This window comes from Macrobrachium nipponense, chromosome 26 (assembly GCF_015104395.2).
Source record: "Macrobrachium nipponense isolate FS-2020 chromosome 26, ASM1510439v2, whole genome shotgun sequence".
In the NCBI taxonomy this organism is placed as follows: domain Eukaryota; kingdom Metazoa; phylum Arthropoda; class Malacostraca; order Decapoda; family Palaemonidae; genus Macrobrachium; species Macrobrachium nipponense.
In genome coordinates this window covers 34,161,782-34,175,795 of record NC_087215.1, presented here as the reverse complement: position 1 = coordinate 34,175,795, position 14,014 = coordinate 34,161,782, and the positions used below count along the sequence as shown (strand labels likewise).

Sequence of the window (14,014 nt, the reverse complement as noted above, 5' to 3'; positions counted from 1 at the left end):
ACATCCCACCTTGGGGGCCTGAGTTCCCTGGGTGGGCAAGACCTCTCGAAGCTCTTCATCAGGAGGGAGATCTCGAAAGAAGAGGAGATATCCACACCTCGCAGTTTAAGGACTAAGGCCAGGGCGGCTCTGTAGCCCTTAATTGCAGAGATGGAGAGGAGCTTCTCTCGGCAAAGAAAGACGAGAAAATCCGCTACCTGCTGAAGAGAGGCTCTGAGAGGAGAGAGACCCCATTCACGACACCAACCACAGAAGACAGACCACTTCCCCTGGTAGACAGCCACAGAGGACTGTCTAAGGTATCCGGCCATCTCTATCGCTGCACTGCAAGAAAAGCCTCTTGCTTGCAAGAGATGGTGGATAGAAGCCAGCCGTGAAGACACAGGGACTCGATGGATCGGTGGTACCATTCCACGTGTGGCTGGCACAGAAGGTTGTGCCAGGGGGGAATCTCTCTCAGCTCTCCGGCAAGCAGAGCCAGCAGGTCCGGATACCAAATGGCTTGAGGTCATTTGGGCGCCACCAGGATCATCCGAAGGTTCGCAGTGATCAGCGCCCTGCTGATCACTTTGCGAATCAGACAGAACGGGGGGAAGGCATAGACGAAGAGGTTGTCCCACGGATGCTGAAGGGCATCCTCTGCGGCTGCCCATGGGTCCGTCATGATCGAGTAGAAAACCTGGAGTTTCTGTTGTGCCGGGTGGCGAACAGATCCACAACTGGACGCCCCCACAGGTTGAAGAGCCTCTCCGCCACGTCTGGGTGAAGGGACCACTCGGTTCCTATCACCTGATCCCAATGACTGAGCTTGTCGGCTACCACATTCCTCTTGCCTGAAATGTAGCGAGCCGACAACTCTATTGAGTGTGTCGCGGCCCACTCGTGCACCTGCAGCGTCAACTGGTGCAACGGGAGGGACACTAGACCCCCTCGCTTGTTGACGTATGCCACTACTGTGATGTTGTCGCACATCAACACCACCGAGTGTCCCACCAGACGGTCCCGGAACTCTTGGAGAACGAGGAACGCTGCCTTACGCTCCAGGACGTTGATGTGAAGGTTCTAGTCGTGATGGTCCCACACACCTGCAGTCAGCAACTCTTCCAGGTGTGCGCCCCATCCCTCGGTCGATGCGTCTGAAAAGAGAAGCATCTCTGGGGGGGAGGAGAGTGCGAAGAGGCACTCCTCTTACAAGGTTCCTGTTGTCCAACCACCAGGCTAGGTCCTGCCTCACCTCCTCCGTGAGGGACATGGGGAAGAAGGGAGGGTCCCTTGCCTGTGACCAACACTCCTTTAGTCTCCACTGAAGAGACCGCAGGTGAAGACGCCCGTGAGGGACTAGCTTCTCGAGAGACGACAGGTGGCCGATCACGACTTGCCAATGCTGAGCCGGTTGCTCCTGTCGAGACAGGAACCGTCTTACTGCCTCCCTGAATCTGCTGATCTGCGAATCTGCGGGGAAGACTCGCCCTGCTGTTGTGTCGATCAGCATGCCCAGGTACTTCATCCTCTGCTTGGGTTCGAGCTCTGACTTCTCGTGATTCACCACGATTCCCAGTTCGCGGCAGAATTCGAGGAGTCGATCTCTGTCCTGCAGCAACTGCGAGCAGGAGCTCGCCAGGACCAACCAATCGTCGAGATACCTCAAGAGACGTATCCCTACCGAGTGGGTCCAAGCAGACACCAGCGTGAACACTCGCATGAACACCTGTAGGGCGGTTGAGATTCCGAAACAAAGTGCCCTGAACTGGTACCCCATCCCATCGAAGATGAAGCGGAGGTACTTCCTGGAGGATTGATGGGCGGGTATCTGGAAATATGCTTCCTTCAAATCTACAGAAAGCATGAAGTCGTTCTCACTGATGGAATCGAGCACCGACCGTGCTGTTTCCATCGTGAACCGAGTCTGGCGAACGAATCGGTTCAAGGGAGAGAGATCTATCACCGGCCGCCAGCCCCCCGTAACTTCTCCACAAGGAAGAGGCGGCTGTAGAAGCCCGGCGACTGATCCTGAATGATCTCCACAGCTCGTTTGCTCTGCATGGCTTCTACTTCCTGCCGAACATCACGTCCTTGGTCGAGCCAGGAATGTAGGTTTGGAGATGGACCGGGTTGGAGGTGATGGGTGGCCGAGACTCAAAGGACGTTTACTATCCAGGTCTCCGCACCGTAGCGCTGCCATGTTGCCCAATGGCTCGCCAGGCACCCCCCCACTTGCGGCAGCAGGTGAGGGGGAACGCCGTCCCTAGCATTCCCCACCTCTCTTCGACTTCTTCAGGGCTGGGAGGAGGGCTGGTGACGGTCGCCCCTAGAAGTAGTTGAAGGCAGAGCCTTCCCTTTGGGCTTCGACGATACGATCGTCTTGGCTGCAGAGGAAGTGCTAACCAAACTCTTAGGTTTGGCCGCAGTAACTCAAGGCTGCCCAGACGCCTTCGAGACTGCCTGGTGTACTAAACGGTCACTGTCGTCAGTGCGCCGTCACTCGGGTGAGAACAGCGTCTCTACGCCGGAGAACCAGGTTGGCCCACAGGTTGGCTGTCTGGTGGGCCAGGTAGGCGATAGCCCTACCCCCAGACTGGCACAGTCTCACGAAAGCCGGGTCTCCTTCAGGAGTGATATTCCCTAAGGAGGCCGTGGTTTTCGACACTGTGAGGGACCACAGGTCGAGCCAAGAGACTACTTGATAAGAGAGGTCTTAAACAAGCTTCAATCACACCAGAATGTGACAATGACCCTAGTAGCGCCATTCTGGCCCAGGAAAGAGTGTTCCCGGACCTTCTCAATCTGCTGGTGGATTTTCCCAAAGTACTTCCACAAAATCTATTGCTTCTCAGACAACCCCATTTCAACCGATATCACCAAGGGTTGTCCGCTCTGGCCCTGACAGGATTCAGACTGTCAGGAACCTGGTCAGAGCAAAAGGGTTTTCGCGAAGGGTGTCAGAAGCTATTGCTAGCTGCAGAAGAAGCTCTTCTGCCAAGCTCTACCAGTCCAAGTGGAAAGTCTTTAGGTCATGGTGCAAACGACATAGCATCTCTTCCTCTGAGACATCTATAACAGAAATTGCAGAATTTTTTTAATTTCTGAGGGACACCAAGAAGTTGGCCACTTCAACTATTAAAGGATATAGGACCATGCTTTCATCGGTTTTCAAGCATAGAGGCCTCGACATTTCGTCAAATCAGGACATCAGTGACCTGATCAGATCCTTTAGTTCCTCCAAGATTTTCAAGCCTGAAGAAGTGGAATGGAATTTGGATGTAGTTTTAAGGTGGCTCAACGGCCCCCAATTCGAACCGTTGAGTTCTGCAACCTTGAGGGACGTAACTAGGAAGACACTATTCCTAGTCGCCTTAGCCACAGCGGGAAGAGTAAGCAAGTTGCAGGTGATGAGTAAGGAAGTGGGTTTCGCCCAGGGCAATGCAGTTTGCCCTTATGTAACAGACTTCCTTGCTAAAAATGAGGATCCTTCGAATCTTTGGCCCCGTTCTTTCAAGATAAAGAACCTAACGGACTTAGTCGGGTCGGAAGATGAGGAACGTACATTGTGTCCGGTCAGAGCCATCAGACACTACCTGACTGGGACAGAAACTGTGAGAGGAGAGTCGAGCTGACTCTGGTGCTCGGTGAAAGACCCGACTCGGCCTCTTTCAAAGAATGCAATGTCCTTTTTCCTGAGGAGTTTGATTCGAGAAGCACATGCCCAAACTCAGGAACATGCTCTTAGGGTGCTGAAAGTGAAGACGCATGAGATTCGTGCAGTAGCAACGTCTTTGGCTTTCAGACAGAATATGTCTCTATCCTCCATTATGCAAACAACATTTTGGAGGTCGAAATCAGTGTTTGCATCTCACTATTTGAAGGAGGTAGAAACTACTTACGAAAACTGCTTTAGATTGGGACCGTTGTCAGTAGTGGGAATGGTGTTGGGAGAGGAAGCATAGGGGGACCCGGTTTTTTCCCTCTACTATCTCCTCGCCTTGAATTTGAGGTTTTTTGAGTTTGTGGGGAGCCTGGGGGTACATGTACCTGAAGTACCCACCAGTTCTTATATCTGGTTAAGGGTATCATATGGTTTTTAGTGTAGGTGATGGTTTTGTGTGGTTTTTCTGGGCTCGGCCGTGTCGCTCCGTGAAATATGTCTCCTTTAGCACTATTTCTAGTGAAATATTGCTATAATACCAGAGAACTGCTAAATTGACCCTGGCCATTACTGCCACGTCTCCTACATGTGATGAGAGCGCCGACCAGAGGCAGTATCTACCTGTAGCTGCTCTCTCACAAGGTAAGGTACTGCAGACATTATATATAATGTGAGCACATGACTTTTGTTTTTTGTTCATAAAGCTGTCAATATACCCACCTTCTGGGTAATGTGGAGTCAGCTAATGTAATTGCTTGGCAAGTCACTTATGTGAAAATGATATTTTAATGATAAAATAAGGTTTCACATATAGGTACTTACCAAACAATTACATAATCAGACCCTTCCCTCCTCCCCACAGATGGACGTTGCGGCTCAACGAATTGAAGAGTTTAGCTCAGCAGTACCAGGTATTCCTGAAAGTGGGTGGGATCTGTATCACCTACACAAACAATGGCAGCTGCCAGGAATTTGAATTTTCGACTGCCAGGTAAGAAAGCGTACAGCTAATGTAATTGTTTGGTAAGTATATGTGAAACCTTATTTTATCATTTTTCCCAAGGAGTATGTGTTTTATAGTTAAAACAAGCTCTCTTATTATGATACAAGAAATTTGTTATGTGTTTATGGACAATGCTATTCATAGCAAATTTTTACTTTGATTTTTATTTTATTTCAGGTTATCTGATTTTTTTTTTTATTTCAGAGTTTCGTAAACAGAGGATTCACGACATCGTCGATGTAATGCAATGGGAGTTTGAGATTATTTTTACTCTGTTTTTGTATTTACATCATAATACCAATGTAATACAGGATTTCTTATACTGAAGAAAAAAATATCGGATATTGAAAATATTTGACTATAAATTAGTGTAATGCATGATATGACAGTTTGCATTAATGACTGAATATTTTGTTTGCCTCTGCGTAAGTTCATTCAAAAATAATTTGTGATGCCAAGAAGTGTAGTTGGTCATATGAAATATTTTGTTTTTTAACTGATACAATTGTGTTTAATGTCTGTGCCAAATTGATTCCTTTGTGGTGTGAGGAGTCTTGTTTTGTTATAGAAATATTTGATTTGCAGTATCACTGAAAACAGACTGTAAATGAGCTAAGATTATTTTCAACCTCCAAAAGACCTGGGTGCAACCTACTATTCTGTGAGGTGTAGATTTTGTGATTACATGAATGAAAATTGTTTACTTTAGTGTTTCCTCTTATTCCAGCAATTTCACTATCTGAAGGTTTGGTAATAGTTGGTTCATTTTGAGAGCTTTTCTTGGATGAAATGGAATATTCATTGACATAAAACCAACTTTGTTTCAAAGCTGTATATTCAACATCTTTTGAGAATGGAAGGTGAAAACTCAGGTTTGCCTTTAATCAAACAAGAAAATGACAATTTGGAGGATGAACTTACCAAAACCACAGTAGCTTCTTTCACAGAAGTGAAGGCAGAGCCAGAATTTATTGATTGTAGTGAAGTTGATGTAAAATATACATATCCGGATACAAAGAGTGAAGAGGACCATCCAAGTTTTGATGTGGAAAGCAAAAAGAAGATCTGTATTTCAGACGAAAATAGAAAAGACGTATTTTCAGAGAGAAGCAACACAGCAGGCAAGCAACTAACTTGTGCTGAATGCCAAAGGACATTTTCACATATGTGCAGTCTGAAATGCCACATGAGAACTCATACAGGAGAGAAGCCATATACTTGCTGTGTGTGTCAAAGAAATTTTTCTAATCTAAGTAATCTTAAAAAACACATGAGAACCCATACAGGAGAGAAACCATTCACTTGCTCTGTATGTCAAAGAAGTTTTTCTAGTCAAAGTAATCTCAAAACACACATGAGACGTCATCCAGGGGAGAAACTATGTACTACTTGTTCTGTATGTGAGAGAAGTTTTTCTCATCCAAGTGTTCTAAAAAAACACATGAGAACTCATACAAGAGAGAAATCATTCACTTGTTCTATGTGTCAAAAAAGTTTTTTTCATCAAAGTGATCTCAAAACACACATGAGAACTCATACAGGAGAGAAACCATTCACTTGCTCGGTATGTCAAAGAGGTTTTTCTGAATTAGGTAATCTAAAAAAACATATGAGGTCTCATATAGGAGAGAAACCATATACTTGCTCGGTCTGTCAAAGAAGTTTTTATCAACATAGTCATCTGAAAAAACACATGAGAACTCATACAGGAGAGAAACCATTCACTTGCTCGGTATGTCTAGGAAGTTTTTCTTGTCAAGGTAATCTCAAAAGACACATGAGAAGTCATACAGGAGAGAAACCATATACTTGCTCTGTATGTCAAAGAAGTTTTTCTCTAAAATGTGTTCTCAAAAAACACTTGAAAACTCATACAGGAGACCCCCTCAACTTGGCACCACCTTGATCAGGTGAGGGGCTCTTGAACCTCTCGAATTTGTTTTCCGAGGTTCGAACCCAAGAGTTCCTTATATTAATGGATAATTCAGGATTAACATTTGTGGATTTTTCCCGCCATGTCAAAATTTACAAAGTCTGATAAATAGGAAAATGTATCATGGCTTGATGTGGAATTAAATCTGAAGCTAGTTAGTTGGAACTGTGGTAGAGCCATCATCTACCTTACAATGTTCAAACCTGTTTTTTCCGGGGGGAACTTTTCTGTGGAGCTGGACCACAGATTCCAGTTCTAGGAATAGGACTCTCGACATTCTTTCTGTTTTGCCCCTAATGTGATTAGGATGGGGATGACTGGATCATCATAATACCTTCAGTCATAGCAAGCAGGTTTTACTTACACTTTGGCCATACAAATCATGTTATGTGTACATTTGGTAGTCGGTTCCCACTTGTGCCTTCAGCAGAAGATTGAACTCCATGAAAAGCCATAGATATCTTTCCACAATTTACAGTTTTTTTCCAAATGTTTATGGAAAACAGACCTAAAGATTTAAGTACCCCTGGGCCCCATGATGGAAAAATTCTGGCACAGTTGATGACTATTGGAATATCACTCTCAAATCTCCTTAGTGGGGCTTCAAACAATGAAAATGCTACAAAGGAACACCCTACCCTGTTCCAAGTAAAATATCAAATTCAGAACACCCCTAGGGTACATAGAAATCCAAAAAGAAACCAATAAAAACCAATTGATAGACTCCAATATTATAACGAAACCATGCATAGTAAACAATAATTGTGAATTAGAGACAAGTAAACCTCCCCATCTCCCATCAATTCAACAGTTAGCCACCTATACAGAAAAATACAACAATTCTAATAAACAAGCATCATACATAAAACAAGGACTGAAAAGAAACAGAAATACCACATGAATCCCACATTGGTGCATTTTGATTACCTCTTTGGACCAGATAACTTGTCGAGATTTCTAGTCCTAAAAACTGAAAACAAACTTCCAACAGCTATACTACTAGAAAACAAATGACTCCACTTACTACTATATCCAACGCAGGACATGGAATGTAGACACATCAAAGATAATGAATGCTTAGTTCAAGTAACCAACAAAAAGCAGTGTCACTACCTTTTTAAATACTATAACAGAAATACATGATATAAAAATAACAATTACAAGCCACAAAACCCTGAATTATGTACAAGGTACAGTCATTCTGCCCATCAACCTAGAAAATACTCAATTCCAAGTAGGAAAGACAAGAATAAGAATATCAACATTGTCAAAAAAAAATTTACAGACCAAGACCTCCCATTTAAAATGTATTAAAGCAAAAGGCATAATAGCTCTCGCCTTATTGAAAAAACTATCACATACCAAGTGGGGAACTCGAACATAACACCATGGTAATGTTATACAATGCATCTGTATAATCTATAATAGATTATTGTTGCCCAATGGTTATATTCATCCACCTCAGAAACAACTTTAAAAACACCAGATGCATTAAATCATGAAGGAATATGATTGTGTATGGGAGCATTTATATCCCAAATAATTGCCATGTTAGCAGAAGCTGTTATATAACCTTAAAACATCACTGCAACTTGATGATAACTAGTATGTGTAGGGGCCTTTCCCTTCAATCAGGAGCATCTCCTGCTGCTACCTACTTTCTGAATTATAATCATAAGTTGTGAAAATTATAGTGCTAGCTCTTTTCCATAAAGTACCAGATATTTAATGAAACACACAGCAATTTTACCCCAATTTCCCATCCAAAATTGAACTTCCACCAACCTGGACTTTGAAACGAATATAAAAGGGATTTTGACGAAGGAAAAATCTATTTCTGGGGGAAGACCTGTGTTGCCCGGTGAAAAGTCCCTGTAGCTCACTTTTCTAAGTATAAATAGATTCTAAATATACCAGAGAAAAAAGCTAGCATGGTATGCTGAGGTTACTACCTTCGCGCGAGCACCCAAAGGGTGTCGTGTATAAAGTATAAGGCGAGTGGAAGCCACTATTCACAGGTCTTCTGCCAATTAGAGGATTCCTTTCCAAAATCCCTCTCTTAGAGAGAGCCGTTGCAACGGCCACTCCTCTGTCCTCGCTCCCACTACTACTACTACCCGACCCACGCGCCATCTAGTATTCCTGGATTAGACACCCTAGCTTGGATTGGTTAAGGGTGGGAAATTTAATTAGAAGGGATGGGTTCACCGGGCGACACAGATCTTCCCCCAGAAATAGATTTTTCCTTCGTCAAAATCCCTTTTCTGGGTTCGACCTGTGTTCGCCGGTGAAAAAGTATCAAGAGAAATCCCATCCAAGCTTACCAGATACCAAACCAGAATATAAAGAAGGAGTTAATGAAACCTAAGGTTCATTTAAAAAATAAATTTACATATTTGCTAATTACACTAGGTCTTAAACTATGACTTAGAACTAGTAACAATATGACAATAATTAGAACTAGTAACAATATGACAATATAATACATTCAAGAATTGTATCCATCATATCTTCTAAAAAGAAATAAGACAAACAAAGATATTGGAACACATAAGAAGGAAAGGAGATCAACTTATGATTTATTAAGATGAATAAAAAAAATAACTGGAGTAGGAGTTTCAGCATTCTCAAAAGATAATCAAAATAAATTTTCCCCCAATATCATTAGTATAGACTACAGAACTCGCAGCCATATGAACAGCACTAAACATAATATGTGAGAAGAGAGCACTTTCCACCATAATTTTCAGTGACTCTCGAAGTGCTATCGACACTAAACAAATACAAGAAATTCAAATAAAAATCCATCAACTCATTCAATCAGGACTATTAATAAAAATATGTGGGATTCCAGCACAAGTGGGAATTGAAGGAAACAAAAAAGCATTTTCAGCTACCAAATTAGCTTTCACTATTCCATCAACAATGACACATGCCCCAGCATCAGACTGGGTAACATCTATTTAACCTTACCAACGGATTGGACATCAGTGCCAACCACAAATAAACAGGAATATGAAAACTGAAGTACATTTATGGATATGATCATCTCAGAAAGAAAGAGCTAAAGAAGTTATATTAACAAGACTACGTATAGGCCATACTAGATTTCCACATGGTCATTTGATGTCAAATCTACATTCAGGACCAATGAAATGTAATACATACTAGTATATGCCAAACACCAAACACTTATTAGTTGAATATCACTTTTTGGAACCAGCAAAAAAGCATTTATTTTCGAAATCCAACATTAAAGGCATTCTTGCTGAAGGCGAAGATTTCTCATTTAATAAGAATTGTTCCTAAATAAAATTGGTTTTATAAATAAAGTATATTTTTTTTCAGGATTAATTCCTGAAAACCAGCCCAAAAAGAGCCTTTATTAGGCTCAGAGGTCTGGATAAGCTAATCTGTTAATATAATAATAATAATAATAATAATAATAATAATAATGACTTGCTTCATAAATGACTGAAGTACTACTTTATTACTGTATTCTGTTGTAAGCTAGCTATACTCTGTTTTTTCCATCTGTCCACCCACTTGTGGTGTTTGCGTAACACTGTGTCCCGGGCTCTAGATAGTTACGCTATGTGTAAGTTTTAGGTAAATAAGAGGATACCTGAGTGTATATTTGCAACTGAAAACTGTTTTAATAATTTACTGTATGCGAATTAAACCGTTAATATTCGAAATAGGATTTTGTTATTATTGTTGAATGTAAGCTGAATGTAACTATCAAAAGCCCGGGACACAGTGTTACCATATGGAAACACCACAGGCCGGTGGACAGATGGAAAAAACCGAGTTTAGTCAGAAGTGGAGCCAGGACTTGCTTTGTAAATGACCAAAGTACTTTATTACTGTATTCTGTTGTAAGCTAACTAGTCAGAAGTGGAGCCAGGACTTGTTTTGTAAATGATTAAAGTGCTCTATTACTGTACTAGCAGTCCCCGGTTATTGGTTGGGGTTCTGTTCACAGCAGAGTGCCGAGTTTCGGTTAATGGCGGTTGACACTTATCATAAGTGTAAACCGCCATTAAGCGAAACTCGGCAATTGCACTTGTGGCACTGATATCCAGTTAATGGTGCCACAACTTTATTATATGGAACTCGTCGCATTATGGCACCATAAATCGCTGATTTTATGGCTCAGAAAAGTGCCATAAAACCAGATCACCGTTAACCAAATCTGCAAATAACTGGGAAAGCGCCTCAGTGGCATGGTTGGTATGGTGTTGGCGTCCCACCTCGGTGGTCGCAAGTTCGATTCTCGGCCATTCCATTGAGGAGTAAGAGATGTGTGTTTCTGGTGATAGAAGTTCACTCTCGACATGGTTCGGAAGTCACGTAAAGCTGTTGGTCCCGTTGCTGAATAACAGCTGGTTCCATGCAACGTAAAAACACCATACAAACAAACAATAACTGGGAACTGCCTGTTATTCTGTTTTAAGCTAACTAGTCAGAAGTGTGGAGCCAGGACTTGTTTTGTAAATGACTAAACTCTATTACTGTACTCTATTTTAAACTAACCAGGCAGAATTGTTGAGATATGAATATATCTGATTTTTACCCTTTTGACAATTAACCATCTGGTATTCTTGATTTTTTTTGTTTACCTTGTAACCTTTCCAACTCCATTTCATTTGTGCCCCGACGATGCCTGAATAAACTTTAGAAAGTGCTTGGTACTGACCTTCTGCTTGTTATTTTCCTGTGGTATTCGGTTATATACATATATATAGTATAGATATATACATACCGTATATATTATGAAGTTTTATCACATCCCCGTGATTCATATACACTGGTCTTCCGTATTCACAGGGGATGTGTACCAGAACTCCCCTCGTTTAGCTCGAATAGTTAGAACAACCATAAAAAATGCGTATATCTGCCTATCTTGAAAGTTCAAACACCAATGTATCTCTAAAAATACCATCCTACTTCATATATACGTTAAACTATTATCCAGTTAGTGTGTTAATCTTTGAAATAATATTTCAGAGTAAATCGTAAACATTTTATGGTTAAAATATATGTACATATTGTATGACATAGTTACGTACGTGTGAAAATAATCCAGTCCCCCCATAAGTATTCAGCCATGGACATTTTCTTTCACGTAGTTACAATTCAAGCCTTCCAGTTTTCTTTTTACAAGGGAAACATTTGTATGTATGTAAATCACAGAGAGAGAGAGAGATAAGGTGAGAGTGGCTGGTTGTTTTGGTTGTTGTCTCATTAGGTTGTTTGTGTTCGTTGGAGGCAATAGGAAGGGTTTGGATGTTTGTGTACGTATTTGCTATATCGTGTTTTATGTTTATTTGTTATTGTTAAGATAGTATGGAGAAGGTTTGTGTCTGTAGTTTTCCGTTTTGAGAGATAGAGAGAGAGAGAGAGCATGAATGGTGTATGGGTAGTTAATGAGTGAATTGCTTGTTGGCAGGCGGTTTGTCTGTAGACTCGTTCACGGAGCCTTGAGGGAGTCAGAAGTCAGCAGTCTGTATTTGGCAGTTTTTGGGACAGTCAGTCTGGTCAGAGGTAGTGAGTTGCTGTTGTATGCCTTCTGGATTGTTTTGATATTGTGTAATTGAGTTTGTTGTATTTGTGTCAGTCTGAAGGTTGTTGAGTTTATGAGTTTCTGTTGTGTTTGATTTGTGATTGTTGTGTTTGTGAGTTGTCATGAACTCTTGATGTTGATTGGTGTTTGTTTGTGTTATTGATTTGTTGTATTTTGAGTTGTTGTGTAGTCTTGATGTTGATTGGTGTTTGTTTGTGTTAGAATTGTGGTGTTTGTTTAGCTGTGCAAATTCTTGGTGTTGTAGGTGTTTGTTTGTGTAGTGATTTGTTGTATTGTTTTGAGTTCTTGTATGGTTTTGGTGCTTGTTTGGTTTTTGGGTGTACTATTGATACTAAAGTAAATGTGGGGAAATCTTGGTATTTAACTTGCTTAGCTTTGATTCCGCCACATTATTTTGGCGCCTGAACAGGGACTGTTGGTGTGGCAGCTGTGGGACAGTTGGTAGAGTGAGTTGTGTATGATTGGTGAAGAAAATGTGTAGCAAAGGTTTGACTGAAGTGGTGAGGCTGAAGGAAGAGTTGCTGTTGGCGAGGGAAGCAAAGGAAAGATTGGAAGTGGAGTATGAGAGGCTTAGGATTGGGAATGAGTTTCAAAAGAGGGAATTAGAAGAGTTGAGAAGAATGATGAGGAGTGCAGAAGGGGGAATGAAAGAGGAAGTGAAAGAGGCTGAACAGCAGATGGTTGAGAAGATGGATGAGAAGTTGGGATTGATGAATGCTGTGCTAAAGATGGTGAGGGGACTTATTGGAGAGGGAGCTGTCAGAGGGAGGCTTCCTGGGCCTTGTGATAGGCTAGGAGTGGTGAAGAAAGTGAAAGAGAGGGTAGATGAGAGTACGAGTGATGAGGGTGATGTGGTTATGATAAGTGAAGGCAATGGCAAGAAAGGAAAGACACAGGACAAAGATAGGACTAAGGATAAGGATAAAAAGGAAGGTGAGAAATAGAAGAAGACTAAGGGAAAGAAGGTTTGTAAGGATGACGGACAGGGTGAGACAAGGACTGAAGACGTTAGGGAAAGGGCTGAGAGTAAGGAACAGGATGAGAGTGATTTAGATAGTGGTAAGTGGAAACAAGTCGCATGAGGCATGAAGAAGAAAGGTGTGGCTAAGAGTATGGATGTCACTATGGAAGTGGATTCATTGTATTCAGAAGAGGTTAAGGGGAATCAGGATGGAAAGAGTGAAAGTGAGCGAGAAATACAAAAGGCTATGTATATGAGAGAGGTACCCCGTTTTGCAAGGTATGAGGAATATGTTGGAGGAGTCATTGTCTATGTATGTATGTCGGTTAGAGACATTAGCTAGAAAAAAGTTTGGGGACAAGGGAATAAATGAGAGTAAGGAGTTAGTGAGGAAGTCGTTAGAGACTGTGCCTGAGAGTGCATATGAGTTTATAAATCTAAAACGTAAGGAGAAAATGTGATGGATGAATGAGAGGTTAACGTGGGATGATATTTTAGAGATGGTTGAGGATTACGAGCTAGGTAGGTGTATGAAAGAGGGCAGAAGTCTCAGCGTCAGGACCAAAGTAAATGAGGGTATGCCTGAGTTTAAGAGCTATAGGGAGGCAGTTTTAGAAGGGCCGAGTCAAATGGCAGAACGAGTGGTTGATACAAGCGTTAGAGCAAGTAATGTAAGTGTGGTGAAACCTAAAAGAGATAGACATGCAAGTGTCAGAAGGTTAGGGTCAGTTAGCTGTGAGTGAGAGTAGAATTGTTATAGATGTGGGAAATCAGTGCATAAGAAGAATGAATGTTGGTGGGCGTTTGGAGCTTGTTTCGGGTGTGGGGAGATGGGTCATTATGTTATAATCCTGATATAGAGACACATTACTATTTTTCTACTTTGT

At 42.0% G+C, this 14,014-nt stretch overlaps 1 protein-coding gene across 2 annotated transcripts in view; it reads left to right on the top strand.

Annotated features, from left to right (window-relative positions):
* Positions 1-11,272, top strand: part of LOC135200176 (oocyte zinc finger protein XlCOF6-like) — a 183,759-nt gene extending 172,487 nt beyond the window's left edge. The window contains exons 2-3 of one of the 2 annotated variants that reach the window (XM_064228539.1): positions 4,506-4,634; positions 4,851-11,272. In XM_064228539.1, coding sequence (XP_064084609.1) covers positions 5,500-6,552 — 1,053 coding nt within the window. In that variant the 5' untranslated portion in view covers positions 4,506-4,634; positions 4,851-5,499 and the 3' untranslated portion in view covers positions 6,553-11,272. The remainder of the gene's footprint in view (positions 1-4,505; positions 4,635-4,850) is intronic. The other variant, XM_064228538.1, reaches the window with a different exon arrangement.
* The last annotated feature ends 2,742 nt before the right edge of the window (positions 11,273-14,014 follow it).